The 17525-nt window shown below is 27.8% G+C and overlaps 1 protein-coding gene across 1 annotated transcript; it reads right to left on the bottom strand.

The window, feature by feature from the left end:
* Positions 1 to 1593: 1593 nt before the first annotated feature.
* On the bottom strand, positions 1594 to 4770 carry LOC145844505 (uncharacterized). The gene has a single exon (XM_082951904.1). The coding sequence runs from the start codon at positions 4736 to 4738 to the stop codon at positions 2342 to 2344; it is 2397 nt and encodes a 798-aa protein (XP_082808030.1). The 5' UTR covers positions 4739 to 4770; the 3' UTR covers positions 1594 to 2341.
* Between the last annotated feature and the right edge of the window lie 12755 nt (positions 4771 to 17525).

Here is a 17525-nt window from a genome sequence, read left to right as displayed (position 1 = left end):
ACTTTTTTATTACTGATCTACTTGTGTTTATTTTTTTGACGTGCCATTTTTAAAGGCACCATTCACAATTCAAAGTGTTTTATGTGCTAACCACTTTTAATGTAAACTAAAAATTTTTTTAATACATTTATTAAAAACTTGATTTTTAACCTGTCTTTGAAAGGTAATTTCAAGGCAAAACAAAACTTCAAAAAAAGAAAATTAAGTTTTCAAGATACGCTCAGTAAACTACAAAAAAAAATTAAAAAAAAGTAAATACCAAGGTATGCAGTAGCTCGGTCGCATATTTCACCATATCGTAGCCAATGGCGTTTTGAGAAGGTTTTTGAGAAAATGAAATTGTGTGGCTTCTTACTATGCAAGTAAGCCTAAAAAACAACTTTTTTTTAATGTAAAATTATAGCTTTTTCTACATGAAAAAAAAACTTCTAGGTGAATTAAGTAAAGTTTTTCTTTTAAACATATTTAGAATTTTTTAAACTTATCTAAAAATATAATTTATTTGACAAACATAGCGAATAATAAAAAAACAAAAACAATGGAATATTTCAGAAATTAGAATAGCCAGAAAAAAAAAACTAGTTGTAAATATCAGACTACAAACGCGAGTCAAAGTTTAGCAAAATAGTAAAAAGTAAAGAGAAAAAATATGGTGGCTAGTAAAAAGTTGAAATATTTCGGGCAAGTGAAAATAAACTTATTACACGAACACGAACCAATACATTCGAATAAAAAATTCGAGAAGTTTTTAGATATTAAAAAAAATCAGTACTAATACTGTATAAATGTGACATTTGAAAAACAAAGAAACCGTAAAAACTAACATTTATGGAAGGTACCAGATAAAATGTTAATAGTGTTTTTTTTACAGAGTAGAACATATTGTTTTATTTGTATATTTAACAGTTAAAACTTCTAATTTTTACTTAAGTTTAATTGTTTAGTTGGTTAATCATATGTTTCCTATAGTTTATAAAATGTTATATTTTTCATACTTTTGATGCAAATAAAAACGTTAAATAAAATTCATACATACTAGTTTTTAGAAAATACTTTTAAAATTACAAAACAAAGTTTATGATACAAATCTATTTTTAGCTAAATAAGAAAAAAAAACAAATGACTCGTTGTAAATAGAAATTCATAAAACTTATATTATAAAAAAACCTAGCTTTGCGTTTTTTAAAAAAGTCATTATTTCATATGTAGTATGACATTTGAAAAAAGGTTTTAATTGAAATCAAAAACGTATGTAACAACAAAAATTAATTGTACTACTCATTTGTAGAAATGAACTTCTAAAATAACACAATGATATTTTGTGACAAAATAAAAGTTTGTAGTCTATAACTAAAATCAATTTCGCTAGGATATATTTTAAACAAAATACAAACTTGCAAAGTTAATAAAAGGTGTTCAACTTTGAAAAATTATAAAAAAAGAAACATTTCTTTAATATACTTACTTAAATATTTAAATTGCTACAAATTAACTTTTGATACAAGTATTCAAAATAAATAAAAACTTAATTTTAACTTTTAACTTCAGTAATAGTTACTTCATAGGTATCAATAATAAAACAAAAATTGTAAAAACAATTTTTTTATACAAACAAGTTTTCAATTTTCATTCAAAAACTCATTCTAAAGTTATCAACAACTTAAAATGTTTAAACTAGGTATTCATAAAAATATTTAAAATACAATAAAATCAATATAAGATAAACGTAGTTTTCCATAGTTTTTATCCGAAATAAATATTAAAAATAACTCAAAAGGGAAATAGATAAATGTCAGTTAATAGATTATCTTCATTAAAAGTATAATTACCAAAAATTTTATTTTACTCATACATTTGTAACATTTCAGGCGTGTTTAATATCATTTATACACATTAAAATGTACAAAACCTAGCTTACAATTTTCAAAATACTCAAAATATTGCTGTATGGTTGGCTCCTACACAGAACTGATGTAAAGTATTACACATTCGAAAGCAAATTCACCAATCGCAACTAGAGATTATGATTGCCCTGAACCATCTGACTAATTGAAAAGTGCCAGGTTAAATAGCAGAAGTCAAATCTGACACCTTTAAAAACGCTCTTGTCTGAACAGAGCAGTTTGAAAAGCATCAATACTTAATGTTTTCTTTTTTTTTAAATTTTAAGTATAATTTTAACTGTTTTTATGGTTTTAACCTACAAAACCTTAATTTTTGGCTTCATTTTAAGTTGTACGAAAAATTGCAGTTGAACCACAAACCACACCCAGTGTCATTGGGAGCGCACAGTAAAAGAAAAAAAAAATTAGAAAGTAAATTATAACTCACAAAAAAGAGTTTATGTTGATCCCATTAAACGGTTCATATAGTATGACAATCCCCCCTTCTGCTTTTCGAAAACATCGTTCAGTGCTTTCAGGTAGGCGCTCAGCATCTGGTTTCTCACCGTCTGCAGTCTCTCCCTCCTCCTTTGCAGTTTGCTCTGGTACTCTGAAGCTGTTTCGTCCGAACTGCCACTGGATGACGCTGTTTGGTTGCATGGGACTTGAGCTGTGGGTTTTGGCGCCGAGCTGTTGTGGCTCTGCTGCGAGTCCAAAGTGGAATTCAACAAACTTGGCTCGCTGCTGGCCATGGAAGAAGTTCTCCTTACTCTTGCTTCCCGTCCTTTTTTCATTGAAGATGAGATTGGTGGGACAAAGAAGCTGCTGGGAGAAGAGCCGATCATCTGCCAGCTGCTGCTGTATCCGCCCAGAGAGCCACCAGTGATTGAAGCGCAACTGACGCTCTCATTGGTTCTTGTTATACCATTCCTTGGCACACTTTTGTGCCCATTGTTGTTGGTTTCACCCTCAAGAAGGCACTCAGCGCTTGATGCTTTAGTGTGGCGGCTGTTTGTGCTGCTGGGGACGCTGATGGGCTGGCTCTTCAAGCTTGTTCTGGTGTCCAGTGAGCTGGCCAGTCTGTCGGAATGATTTCCGTTCATGTTGATTATTTTGATGGCTCTGGTGTCACAGCTTTTTGAGAGGGCTGCAGGAATTTTGTGGTTGCTTTCTGTATCATTGGTATCTTTGCTGTTGTCTTCTGATGTGCTGCTGTCATTTCGACTGCTGTCATTATCAATGCAGACGTTTGACACATCTGAGCAAACCTTTTCCAAGTCAGTCTCACCGTTTGAGCTGATGGGTGGTAAGCTTTGGTATGATATGCTCATATCTGAAGTGCCATTTGAACCATTTACTTCTTGCTTGGTGCCGTTGTTGTTTGCATGCCCATTGCCATTTGCTGTGTCAGAATCATTTTTGCTGACACCATTACTGCCATTGCTCCAGCTTTTTGAACCATTAGAGTTACTTTGCAGAGGCTTGCCACTGTATGAATTGGAATTGACATCAAAACTGCAGTTCACCTTTTGGTAGTCCTGAAAGTCGTTTATGTTCTCACACTCAAAAATTTCATACTCACTCTGAGTGGGAGTTCTCTGACCTTCACTGCTGCTGGTTGCTTTAAGATCTTCATCTTTGAGCAAGGAAAACTCTGGCCCGTCAATGAAGCTCAAGAACTCAAAGGCAAAGTGCATGATTTCCTCCTCATTTTTAATCCTGTCATGGAACTGATGGTGAAAGAGGAACCAGTCGTAGGTCAGAGTCAGGTAGAGCATCTCCTCAGAGTCCAAAGACTGGTGAATGAGACCGTCCGCCCACAGAGAGAGCCTCAAAATAGACACAAACAGCGGAGTTCTGTCCCACCCAGATATGCAGTGGACCAGGAATCCCTCCTGCTCTGGGTTTTTAATGCAGGAAAGCATTAGTTTCATGTAGTTCTGGGTCATTTCCACCAGATCCCAGGACTTGTACATGCACCAGTCGCTTACAGTAGACTGTTCTGCTATTTGCTCAGGTATGGTCAGCTCAGCGTCGTTCTCCTTCCCAGTCCAATCAAAACACAGACCCTTGCCATTGTAATTGTTGTTCTTGTATTTTTTAAAAAACTCGCACCCAGGGTAGGGAATGCTTAAAAGTTTGAATTCATTGTATCTGTTCTGGCTGTCCACTTTCTCAGAGGAAGTTAGGTTCATATAGAACTTTACCTTCCTGTTTTCAACCATCAGGTCGCAGATGACCTCAATGTTGAGCAACTTTAAGATCTGGATGTCAATCTTCCTCATCTTGTCAATCTGCCACTCCTGGGCTACCTCCTTGTCCTGAGCCACAGTTATCTGGTTGCGCTCTTCCACCGGCGGTCGCTCATCAACTCCATTGTTCTCTTTGACTTTTGAGCTGAAACGCACGCTGGGAAGGTCAGCTTTGGCTTCCTTGCTCTTGTTGTTGGCCCACAGAAAGCTGGTGTCAGTGTACTTTCTCAAGTACATCTCTGCAGAGTTTGAAATTGTGGCGGAACGGCAGATGTTCTTGCTGTTGACAATGAAAACGGGCACCGGAAACCTGTTCCTTGATCTGGCGTACTTACCCTTCAACAGAATGTTTGAGAGCTTGTCCATGGGAAACTTTGATTTGCCATTTTCAGCTTTCTTTTCTCTGACGGGCACAATTATTTCTGCAGGGTAGCTTCTACAGTACTGTCCTTGAGAGTTGTCCAGCAGGACACATTTGTAGTCCCGCTCATACAATTTCCTACACTTTTCTAAATGATCCCTGGCGTATTTGCAGTTTGATTGGAACTTTGCTATGTCTTCAAAGCCTGTGGTGATGATCTTGTATAAGTCTTCGACTGTCATTGTATTATGTATTTACATATATATATATATGTATTTCTGTTCATTTTAAAGCTACTTTATTTAAAACGTAGTAAAAAACACAATCATAAAAACTTTTAGTATACTAGGTATGTGGTTTTCTAAGCTGTTAAAATCTAAATAAAATACCTAATTAAAATTTTTATTTTTATTAAGTAGGTTTAACATTGTTTTTACTACAAAATCTATTAAAACTTGTTATGAAAAAAAACTATTACTCATAAAAACTTCTGTACACAAGTGCTTACTTTTAGATACAGACTAGTTTAGAAATAATTTGTTTAATGAGTTATTTACCAATTACATACTATTTATTTGTGTGACTTAAAAAGTAAATGTACAAAACTTAAAATAGATCAGTCAGATAAAACTTTAGTTACCCAAAATTTAAAGTGCTTAGCTTTTAAGAAGTCCAATAAGAACATTTCTCATACAGATTATATTTTGAACTTGCTTAATAACAAAATTAAAACAAAGTTTGTACTTAATACATGTGATACTAGGTTATGTATTAGATTAAGTTTTTAATTTATCAGTTATAATAAACAAATAGCTTTGGCTATGGTCTTTGTGTTGCACAAATAAATGATTCAGCTGAAAAAAAAAAATCAAAAACAAAAGTAAAGTGATTTCGAAAAACTGTATTTCTACACTTTTAAGAGTAAATTAAATTATCTGACTTACATAAATAATTAAAAAAGAAAATTTTAATGAAACATCATTCATTTTATTTTCATGATAAAAAATTAAAAATCTTTACATATAGTTTTCACTAAAAGTAATAAATACTGCAGAACTTTTACAGTTGTAAATTTGTTGAGATTTGCTTAAGAGCCAAATAAAAAGACTCTATAGTAAAAAATTATAACTAGTAATTTCTTTGTAAATAATACCTACAAAGTCTTCTACTTTAATCTCTAATTGTTTTTCAAATTAACAAACTAATTAGAGCAAGGTTTACATTAAAACTTATTAAAAATTCCAGTAAAAACTTAAAAAAATAAATTACCAGCTAGATGGGTTTAAATTTTTTTTAACAAATTTTTTATGTAAATCAATTTCTAAAACTTTAAGTTGATATACTTTAAAATCTTGTCTAACTTAATATAGTTACTATTAAAAATAAGGCTTTTATGTATTTTTTAATAATATGGAGTGCACAGGAATTTTCCGTATTTATCTATTTGAACAAATTTAAAGAGCTAAAGAACCACTGACTAAAGCTACAGTTCATCTTTATCTTTTACTTTCAAAGTAGTTTATTTTTTGGTATTACTTGACCTTCTTTACCATAGGTTTTATGTTTACTTATATAGAAAAAAACTTACTTAAAAAAAAGTTTGATAACATTTTATATAGTATTTATTATACTATATGTAAAAATACAATGAACATTGTTAAACTAAGTGCAGGAGCAGAATTCTAGTATATCAGTATGACAGGATAAAATTTATAGGTCTGGATGTTTTAAAATGCCTAACATTATTTTTATTACTGAAGGTACTAAATTTTAAGTTAAAACTACTGCAATATGTATAAAAAAATGTTGTAAAAAGACTTAAAAAGACTGTCTATTCATGTTTAAACTTTGAAGTTTTATTCAAATTTGAATTTTTATAACTGATATTGTAAACATTTAATTAGCTGTGGTCTTTGGTTGTAATTACAACAAAAAAAAAGTAAGATACCATAAAAAATCATTATTTACAAATTTATACAATCTTGTCCTATTATGATGGATTTTAGTTAGTCAGTGGGCAATAGGTTTGTTATTAGTTTTATTTTTAACTAATAGGTTTCTTTTTTGCACATGTGTCATCAAAATTGTAACCTTTATGTTTGACACATTTTCTAATTTTAAGTTAATTTATTAAAAAAAAATATTTAGGTGTATATATAGAGCAATTACTTTGTGCGTAGTTAAAACTAAAGTAATAATAAAGAACTATAAAAACTTAGTAATAAGTGTTCTTAAGAATATATGAAAAAGTTTTGTTATTTGAAGTTGTTCAAAGTACAACTCTTTTGATTAAACCAATTATTATGAAACAATCTTTATACACTGTCCTGGTAAAGCTAGCTTAAGAAAAAAAACTATTACAGAATATTAAGATTTATTTTTACACTGTACCATGTTTAAAAAAAGTATAAAAACTTAAAATTACTATTAAGGTTTATGATGAAATAAATTTAAAAGATAAGCTTTATCCTAATTTAATTTCTGGACCTGAAAAGTGGGCAATTTAATTGCTTAGTTTCTGAAACTCTGCTGTAACCATTTTTGGTAGATAAAAAGCTGTTTACTATATTATCATCAAGTACTTTATTACAAGTTTGCTAAAAAACAGTATTTTTAATGTATTTTAAAGTAGGCTGTACTGCAACTACAATAATAAACACAAGTAATAATTGGCTATAACAGTAAACCAGCTAAATGAAATATCATAATTTCTTACAGTTTACATATTTTAAAAAAATTTTGAAACCAAAATAATTTGCAAATCTTGTTTATAAGCATTGATGATACTTATGAATGCTAATCTTTTAATAAATGAATGTTAGATACTTCAACTACTTATTATAACTTATAGGATCTAAGAAAGTTATATTTTAAAGTTTTGGAGACTTTTAAAACTTAGAGAAAATTTGATAACTTTAAAAATATAGAAGCAATTAAAGTTATTTTCTATAACTATAAAGTTATTTTTTGCTCTAAATTACCAATATAAAATTATAATAAACCACGAACTTCACAGCATGACCAACAACAACAGCATCTGAGACAACCTACGACTGTTTTTGTCCTTTTTAGGACTCATCAGGCAGGCATAACCAAGCCGGGTTAAGTGTATTTGCAAAGCAACAGTTTGTGGGTAAAGTAATCTTATTGAATTAAAACTATTTACTGTTCATATCTTTAAATATTTTAAGCCTATGACTCAGTTACATGGGTTTTAAAAAAGCAGACTCACCAAACTGCATTTATGCCTAAAACTTCTTGTTTGACAATAAATAAAAATAGGACTAGTTGGATTTGTGTGTTGAATCAAAAAAAAAAAAGCTATAAGTATATACCTTTCTTAAAAAAAAACAATACTTTACAATTGTTTATTTGCAGTGTAGATAAGGATGCATGTATAGAAAACTGGTCGGCAAACTGGGTCCGCGGTCCACTTTATTTTTTTTTTTCATTTAGTTTAATATTAAAATATTCTCAAATAACAAAAATAAAATGTTAGTGTTATCTTTAGAAGATAACATTTTGCCTAAATTTTTTTTATTCAAAAAAAAATCTTTAAATATGTTTTCTAAAGCACATAAAAAACGTTCCTTTTTTGACCTGCCGACCCCTGATGTATTACACTTAAAAAAAAAAAAACCTCCTGGATTCTTATGCTAAACACCTTAAGATTTAAGAATATGTTCCTTGAATAAATTTTAAGGTTTTTGTAGCATGGAAAAATAATTATAAATAAATCAATAAGCTAACTTTTCAAAAATGAATAGTAAAATCTATAGAGAAAAATGACTTTTAGAAAAGCTCAAGAAAATTCTACAATTTTATTTTTTAATATAATAAAGATAAGACCGATAAATTTTAAAAAAGTTGCTTAAAAATTATTGAATAATGTATATTTTTGATGTGATAGACTTTTCTTACCCTTTTTGTTTGCTCTTTACACGAGGAACCATGGTAGCCAGTGAGTAAGAAAAATATTTCAGAATCTTTTAAGTACAAGTTTTCTGTCCCTTACAAGTAGAAAATTAGATTTAAGGAACGTATGCTATTAACAGTATAAAGTTTCTGAAATAATATTGGGCTACTCTAAATGCAGGGTTGCCACTCTTTGGGTCAAAAAATCTTCCCTGAGTGACCAGAAACTTCCCTGAGTAACCTTAAACTTCCCTGAGTTTCCCTGAGTTTTTTTTTTCAAATCCTTAAAATTAGATTTATTATTTATTAAAATATTACAATGTTAACTCTAACAATATTGAAGAACTAGACGCAAGGCTTAAAAATTTCTAAATAAACACTTAGAATTATATAAAATTAACTGTTTTAAACAAATTTTTGAAACTGGATTAACTAAACCTTATTCTAGAACTAGAAAAAAAAATTCCTTGAGATTTCTAAAAAATATTAAAACTTCCCTGAAATTTTTAGAAAAAATCAAAACTGCACTGAGTTTAAAAAAAAGAATCGAAATTCCCTTAGTTTCCCTTAGATTTTCTCTAACTTGAAAATTCCCTGAGTTTCTATGAATTCCCTGAGTATGTGGCAACCCTTTAAATGTATTTTGTTATAAATCAAGTTAAAAATAATTTTTAAACTGTAAGTACTATACAAAAATAATTTATTACCTTATCTAAAGTAAATTATTTTGCATTCAAAAACTGTTAAAAAATAAGTTTTTCCATAATTTTTTGTTTGAAATAGAAGGTTTTTTTAATGTTTCAAATACATAGTTTTTTTTTTGGTAAAATTTTGAAATTCTAGGGTTTTTCAGGTAAAATGAAATTATTGAGATAAGAAAAGCTTTTTCATTTTTTTTAAAGTTGTGAACAGCAACTAGTAATCTGAATAAAAACTGCCAACTATGCACAAGTTAAAAATAAAAGTCTTTAATTACTGTCTTCATATAATAAAAACATTACAAACATTTTTTTGTATATTTGTTGGCCATGAGTTTCCAGTTTGAAAGTTCAATCATTTTGACTCCTATACCATTAGGCCACAATGAACACAAACATACAATATAACAGCTTATTTTAATAAATATAATAAAGAAAAATAACAACAAAAAATATGGACAATAGGCCTGGGGTGAAGAAAACCTAGGTCTTTGATAAGCTAAAGCAAAAAACTTTGACAGAAATTCAGAAAGAATTTCAACTTAAACATCCTAAAATTACATATTTTGACAAATATTATATATAAAGATATTCTGCTATAATAAAACTTTGTAATTACAGCTTAGCTTACATTACAATAATACAATTAATAATAATGAAAAAAAATATGTGAACGCTCACAACTATGGTCAATGAATTTGTGCCGAGAAAGACATTTTGGTCATCAAGCCTCACACCATTTATTTTATAACTATTTTTGAGCAGTTTTAATTAAAGAATAATTAATAAAAAAAAAACTTAAGATCAACAAAAAATCAATAATATTACTAATTAATTGTTTTTTTTAAGTATCATTATTTAAATTAACTCAAAACAAAAATATTTTTATAAGAAAAAATTGGTATGCACTCTTTTCTATACTCATTTCTGACATAATAATAAAACTTTGGTTTTTAAAACTAGATTAGTGAATTCAATTTTATAAAACTAAACCAATTGATATTTAGGTGAACAGATAAAACAATAAAGACTAAAAAGTTCAAGTTGAAAATAAGATCAGATATTAAAGTGATATAAATATTAACTCCAATAGTTTGAAGAAAGTTCATCATGTTTTTAAGTGACAAAAAATATACATGTTTATTTCCAAGATCATACACCTAGTTGATCAGGTAATAGCCATATACCATAATATTATAATACAAACTAAAATTTTGCTACTTCAAATTTAATTAATCCAATATTACAGCTTTCAAAAGAATCAATGATTCTTTGCTGTAGTAGAATTGTAGAGGCTTGTTTTTATTATTCTGTAGTAGAGCTAACACAGACGTACACAGCTCACAAAAAATTGGGCGAAATGCACATCTTGTGATTACTTGTTATATTAAGTTAACCCACCTTCGCTTTCAAAAAAAAATCAATAAAGTGGTAAAAAAAAGTAGGTGATTGCTGTTTAAAAAAAAGCTTAATTTATTTACCTTGAATTAAAATTATAAAATCTTGATTGAATTTACGTACATAAAGTGAATAAGTTTACGCCTGCACTAGACAAGACATTAAACTGTATCCAAGTGGTTTACGACTCGATGACCAAAATAATTTTTCGTGCACCAGGTCGTAGGAGTAGGACCGTTTGTTTTAATATTTATATTTTTCCTTTAATAAACAATATAATTAGTTCTATCCTATACTTAATTGAAATATACTAGCTTTATTTTTTAATCAAAAAATACCTCACTTACAAACAAAATTATTAGTTATAAAAAAACTCCCTAAAAGTTTTAACGAAACAATTAAGCTTGCAAAACAATTAATCTTATTTAACACGATAAATAAACGCTTAAAAACCTTTTCCGAAGGACCAGGTTTATCGATCACGACACAAAGATGTTACTGAAATTTAAATTTGCTGCTGTTTGTAATTATTGACTTATACTAAAATAAAATCGTTTTGTTTTTACTTTGAAGTTTAAGTTTACGGTATAACTTACACCATTGCTTACTCAAGTTTAAAAAATAACAAAAGCTTTCGTAGTCACACAAGCTAAGAGGTGGCCAACTGTTTGAGTAAGCAAAAAATATTTTCTAACACATTCAAAAATATCAAGCATGCACGAACTCGGATGGTGAAATTGCTTTATTCACCTAAGCGTGAAATTGTAATAATAAAACAAACAAGAGTTCACACGCTTCATTGCTCAATTGACGTGACAACTATGAGAACACAACTAGGCCGGAGGCCGGACTTCTAAAGAAAGTTTTTCGCGGATGCGGAATCTTAAAATATTTCAAAAAGCAGTGTTCTAGTAAAATTGTCCCATTAGCATTAGGTCTTCACTTTTGCAATGTAACGACTATCAATCTCGAAAACGTTTGGCACAAATTGAACTCGTTTAATTTACATAAACGAAGCTAAAACATACGTTACAATTTTTCTGCTCGGGGAGATTTCGCCTATCCCTACACTTTTGAGTTATTGGTACAAAAAGTTTCTATATATTAGATCTACATAAAAAGTGACTGCCTACTTAAGTTTTGATATGAACAAGACTTTTTAAGAGCGAACTGTCTATTTTTAATTAGCAATAACCTTTATGTCTAAAAACATGATAAAATTCTTATGAACTTAAAATTCAGATTTAGTTTTAATTCTAAATAGTTGGCTAAAATAAATTTAACAAAGGTTCAAGTCAAGTTAAAGATTTAGAGTAAGAATCGCATTTTTATAACCCGTTTAGCGGTGAAACTTAGAAACTTTCTGAACTTCTAATAAATATTAAAAGTTTTTTTAACTAAAAGCTCGTTTTAAAAAAGTAATCTATTTCGAATACACTGTTGAAAGCCAGTATTATATTACAAAACTACGTATATTCTAACTGTATTTTGATTTAACATTGTATTAAATGTAACTTGAAGCTTATTTTAATTTTATAAGCTACTTATTAGTTAAGTTGTAGAAGCTAACTAATCGGCTCTTTATAAAAAGTGTTTTTGTATGTTTTATAAAAATTATTAATAGATTTTTTTTCTTTACGATAAAAAACTCGATTTGTAAGTACACTGAAGACTTGCTAATAGGAGGTTAAGTGAGTTTTAACTTTAGAGACTTTTTTGCTTTTGTGTTTTACGTTAAATACCTTTGTAATATTGTATAACATAATATTTTTAAATAAAGCAACTTGACGCACAATTTCCTAAATTTCGAAAAAAAAAAGTTCAATATTTAATTAACAATTTTTTCTCTTAATAGTAGTTTTATACTTTTAGAAAAATTCCTAAACAAATTTTGTAAATTTTGAAAAGTAAAACAACTAAACTTTATGGTTTGCATTAACTTTCAAATTTTTATCTAATTTTGACATAAAACAAAAATAAACGTTCAACAAAAGTTTATGTAACAAGAACTAACATAACATAAAAAATTAACTAAAAAATTTTTAGACACTTTCATTCTTAAATTTCAGTTTAATTTTTTAATTTCAGCCCTGCATAATATAGAAAACTAGCAAAAATAAAAAATGCTTAGAACCATAAAAAATCAGTCTCAGTCTTTATGTAAAAGATGAAAACTGAGACTGAACGATGGTTCTAACCGCTTTTTATTTTTGTTTAGTTAAATTTTAAATCCTGTCCGGTCTTTAGAATCAAAAGAGGCAGACTACCTACATCCCATTTTAATTAGAATGAAAACATGCATGCTTGTTAAAGATCGATTAAAAATCTGAGTTTTAACCTTGCTACCGTTTTTTGTATCTTCGTACTTTCAATGGGTTCAAAATGCAAAGTTAAGCGGCAGGTGATTGTAGTTTAAATATTCAAAAAAACTTACAACTAAATATAATTTTAAGAGATATTATTGCACGTTAAGCTGAGTTTTAGGATAGTTGTTTTATTTTCGAAAATAAGTAAAACAAAACTTTTTAACTTGTTATTGAATAAAACTTTAGTTTTATATTTTAAAATAAACATAAATAAAGAATATTCCTTTACTATAAGTTTACTAGCTATTTTTTATTCACAAAAACACTGTACTTTATATAATAGTTTGTTTTAAACATAATTTTACAACTTTAATACATGTATTTCAAATAAAAATAAAAGTTCAGAATGGGACTCTACTAAGAGCATATGTGTTTACAAAGTGGACATTGATTTCTTGATTTTTGTTCCTCATCATCAACAACCCTATACTCGTTCCAATACACATCTGAGGATGGATCATCGTTTTCTGATGTTTCGTAATCACCGTTATACGTCAATAAGTTTTTTAGAAACCTCAGAGGTTTCAACAAAATGTCGAACAAAAAAGTTGAAGATTTATAATCTTTGTCTGAAACATCGTTATCTTCTTCTACTGAAGTAACATTATTATTTTCTTCTGAAGTATCATTATCATCTTCATCAGAATTTTCATTTCTTATTTCAAACCACCCTTCAATGCAGGTCTTGCAGTTGAAATGTCCGCAAGGCAAGCGGCAAACTTCAGCACCAATTTCCAGCTCATCCAAGCAAATACTGCATTTTAGCATTTCTCCGTTCTCGTCTGCAGATCCTTCGTACGTAGAGCAAAGCTGGTTAAAGTAACCACGAGACACTTTCCCTTCCCAGAAAGCATCAGCTCTTTCAGATACTGTTTTTTTTAGCTCCTTATAAGATGAAAATTGTTGATTATTTTGCGGTGTTGTGTTACCCATAAACGCGTCATAACACAATTTTTCAAGTTCTTCAACTGAATTTACGCTTTTGTTTATAGAAGAAGTGGTTAATTTTTTTACGTTTTGATTATTACAATCAAAACTGCAAACAGGACTAGATAGTTTACCAAATTTTTCATACCATGATTTAATTTTAATGTTTAGTTTGTATAAACTATCAAAGCTAAGAAAGTTTAAACCTTTTTTCGAATAGTCAAAATTAACTTTAGCAAATTTAAGTTTTGCTTTCGAAAAATATATAATATAAACATTTTTCAATTCAATTATACTATTGTGAGCTACTGCAAATTCATAAAATTCTTTTGCAACTTCTTTAAACTTTCTGACATGTAAAGAATAATCATTTGACTCATGGCCAGCTTCTGTGATTTCACTTAAGAAACATGTATATGCGTTTGTAACATCAGTTATGGAATACATTAGGTAGACATTTCTATCTTGCTCTGAATAGTAATCTTTTAAGTATACAAGTAATTGTTTGTAAGAAGCTGTTTTGTTTGTTTTCATTAAACTTTTATTACCAATAAAATAGTTTCCCGATAATTTTACCATGCTTTTCTCTGAAAGTGCTTCTTTTTCAAAAATTTTTTTCAAAGCTCGTAAAGTTTTATTTCTGCAGTAATTAATTTTTAACTTTACGGAGTATTCTTTTTTCGAATATTGTACTTTTGTATCACTAAAAGGCTTTATTTCTTTCCGAACAACTCTCAAAAAATTGTTAAAATCGATGAGTTTAGAAGCATCATCTAAATAATAAAAACGAACTTTTTTACTGTTACTGAGGTTATCAATCTTAAAAATTAGTGCATCGAACTTAAAGAAATCTTTGTGCGAATACAAAAACTCAAACAAGTGTTTTCTAACTTCTTCAAACTTGTTTTTACCTAAAGAATAACTTGTAGGACAATAATAAAGGTGACCAAAAATTTGCATCAAAATATCACTATAGCTGACTAAAATTTCATGAATAGTTTCATAAAATAGCTGCAGACATTTTTGTTCTTCAAAAGTGAAATAATTTTCTTCGAAATCATATTCATCAATGTTAAACTTTTCTTCACAATTTGAAACTACGTTTGGCAAGTTTACACACCTTTAAGTAAAATATTACTTGTTTATACTAATTTTTTTAGTTAAATAAAACATATTGTACTAAAATAAACATAAAATAAGATCATAATGTACTTTTATCTATTTTAGTACAGTATATTTAATTTAACAATCAGGTTTGCCACTGGTTTTTGAGAAGCTTCTTCCAGGTTTTCCGAATTTTTTCCAGGTGTTTAAAACTACACGTTTTGTGGGTCTGTTTTTAGATTAAAGTTAGGATTCAGGTTGAAAACTATGTTAGGTAGTATGACAACATGAAAAATGTAGAATACTATAGATGTTGCTTTTTTTGGCAAAAAACATTTTTGATGATGACAAAAATTTTTATATATGTGATAGATTTTTCGTTTCAGATCAAAATTTTACTATTCAAGTTGTAAAAATTGTTTAAAATACAGTTTTTTTTCAAAATTTTTCAACTTCCAGGATTTTCTAGCCTTTCTAAGCATAAAATGTAAATTTTTTAAATTCTTGTGGTGAAAATATGCATTTTCAAAAATGAATACATTGTAGACAAAATAGCTTTAAAAAATGTGAATTAAACATATTTTTTGTTTTTTAATCTTTAATTTAACATATAACTTTGTTTAGTAAAAGTTATGCTATCATAAATTATAATAATTAAATGATATTTTTTCTTAAAAAAGAACCTAATGCAATTTTTTGAAACTGAATAGATTATGTACAATTACTAGCTACTAATCAAAAATTGATTGAAGAAAAAAAAAAAAAATTTTAAATATTTGTCTTAATTACAAAAAAAAAAAAAGAATAAATAACATTTAAGTTTAACAAACTAACGAAGAGGTTTCCGGTGTTTCTTTTTCTTTCATTTCTTTACTATAAACGCTACCCATTTTAAATTCTGTAAAATATTTGAAAGTAATTAAATAAGAAAAGGTTTTTTTTTAAAGAGCATGCTCATAGTCTATTACGGTAAAATAATTTGTTTAATAATTAGTTTAAAAAATGTTGTAAAAAGTTTTAAAGTTATAAATTTTTTAATTTATTGATGTAATCACTAAAGAAAATTAAAATGAAAAAATTTAGCAGGAGTCTATATTCAAAAAAGAAGTTAACATTATTCATTTAAAAAAAATTATTTTACTATTTGGGCTATTCAAACTTTTAAGAATTACTATTCAATTATTATTTGGTAGTACATGAAATATAAAGATATAAAAACATAGTTTATTATGAGAAATGTACTTTATTACAAGACTGCCTGGTTGACATGATGATTCAAAAATGACTTGTAATTTTAATAAATATGTCAGTTAGTTTTATGTATTCAAAATACCTATATACAAACTTCTGAAAAAATTTTAAATATAAAACTTTGATATTATATATCAAATTAGTATTATCTTAAATAAGTTTAACCATTTAAATAACATTACTTTGAACTAAACATATTTAGTTTTGTTTTAATTACGCTTATCAACTAGCAAGAGATTATTTCTACTAGATCGTAACTGAGCTGAAAGTTTTGAATTGTAAGTTATCATAAATTTATATCATTTAGTTTATTAAAACATATAATGGTATATAATAAGTGTAAAAACAAAGTAAAAGCCTAATAATATTATTGTTACTAAGAAATTTCAAACACTGAAATACTTCAAGCAGTAAACTTGGCAGTTCATAATGAACTATAAGAATAATAAGTAGAAAGAAATATTACGCTAAAAATGATACAGGATTCTATTTTAAATTAAATAATTTTCAAATTCTGTATACAGGGTTGCCACTTGTTTTTAAGAAATTTCTTTCAGGTTTTCTGATGTTCTTCCAAGTTTTTAGAAGTTTTTTGGTATATTTGTAGTTTAAAATCAAGTTTAAAGTTGAAAACTGTTAAAGTAGTAAGAAAACATTGAAAAGATACTGTAAATATATTTTAAATGTGGTTTACAATAAAAAAAAGTTTATGATGATGACAAATTGTTTTGTTTATATGATAGATTTTTTAGGTCAAATCAAAATTTTACTACTTAACAAGTAATAATTGTTAAAAATTCCATGGTTTTCAAGGTACTTTAATGGTTTTAGTTAAAAATTCTAGGTTTTTTGGTGAATTTTGTTCAAAACTGGGGTTTGCCTAGGGTTTTTTTTGCCTAAATTAATAAATTCCAGGGTTTCAGGTTTTGTGGCAACCCTGTATATTTCTAAAATAAATAAAGCTTTGCTACTCGTACTTAATATAAATTTATATATAAATTGTAATAACTTTTTCAACAAAAAAAAGTACTATCTACTACACATAATATAACATTAAACACTTTATATGTAAAATTGAAGCTTAAAGGTTTTTGATTACCAATAAACGTATTTAAAGTAAAATAATTACAGTTTACATAAAAAAAAAATTTCTAAACAGTTATTTTAATATGTGTAAATTTTTTTCAATTTCCTACAAATTTTAAAAGATAAACAGCAAAAAAAAACAGAATTAAACATGTTTTGACTTAATAACCTTTTATTTTATTTGAACTAAACTCTTGCTAACTAAACTCTACTAACTTTTTGTTTGAAACTGAATTCCTGTTCTACAAAAATATAATATTAGCAATTATACTAAAATGGTCTTT

Source organism: Thalia democratica, chromosome 9 (genome assembly GCF_965202585.1).
Source record: "Thalia democratica chromosome 9, ktThaDemo2.hap1.1, whole genome shotgun sequence".
Classification (NCBI taxonomy): domain Eukaryota; kingdom Metazoa; phylum Chordata; class Thaliacea; order Salpida; family Salpidae; genus Thalia; species Thalia democratica.
Note: the sequence above shows the minus strand (reverse complement) of the source record. Positions and strands in the feature narration are given on the sequence as shown.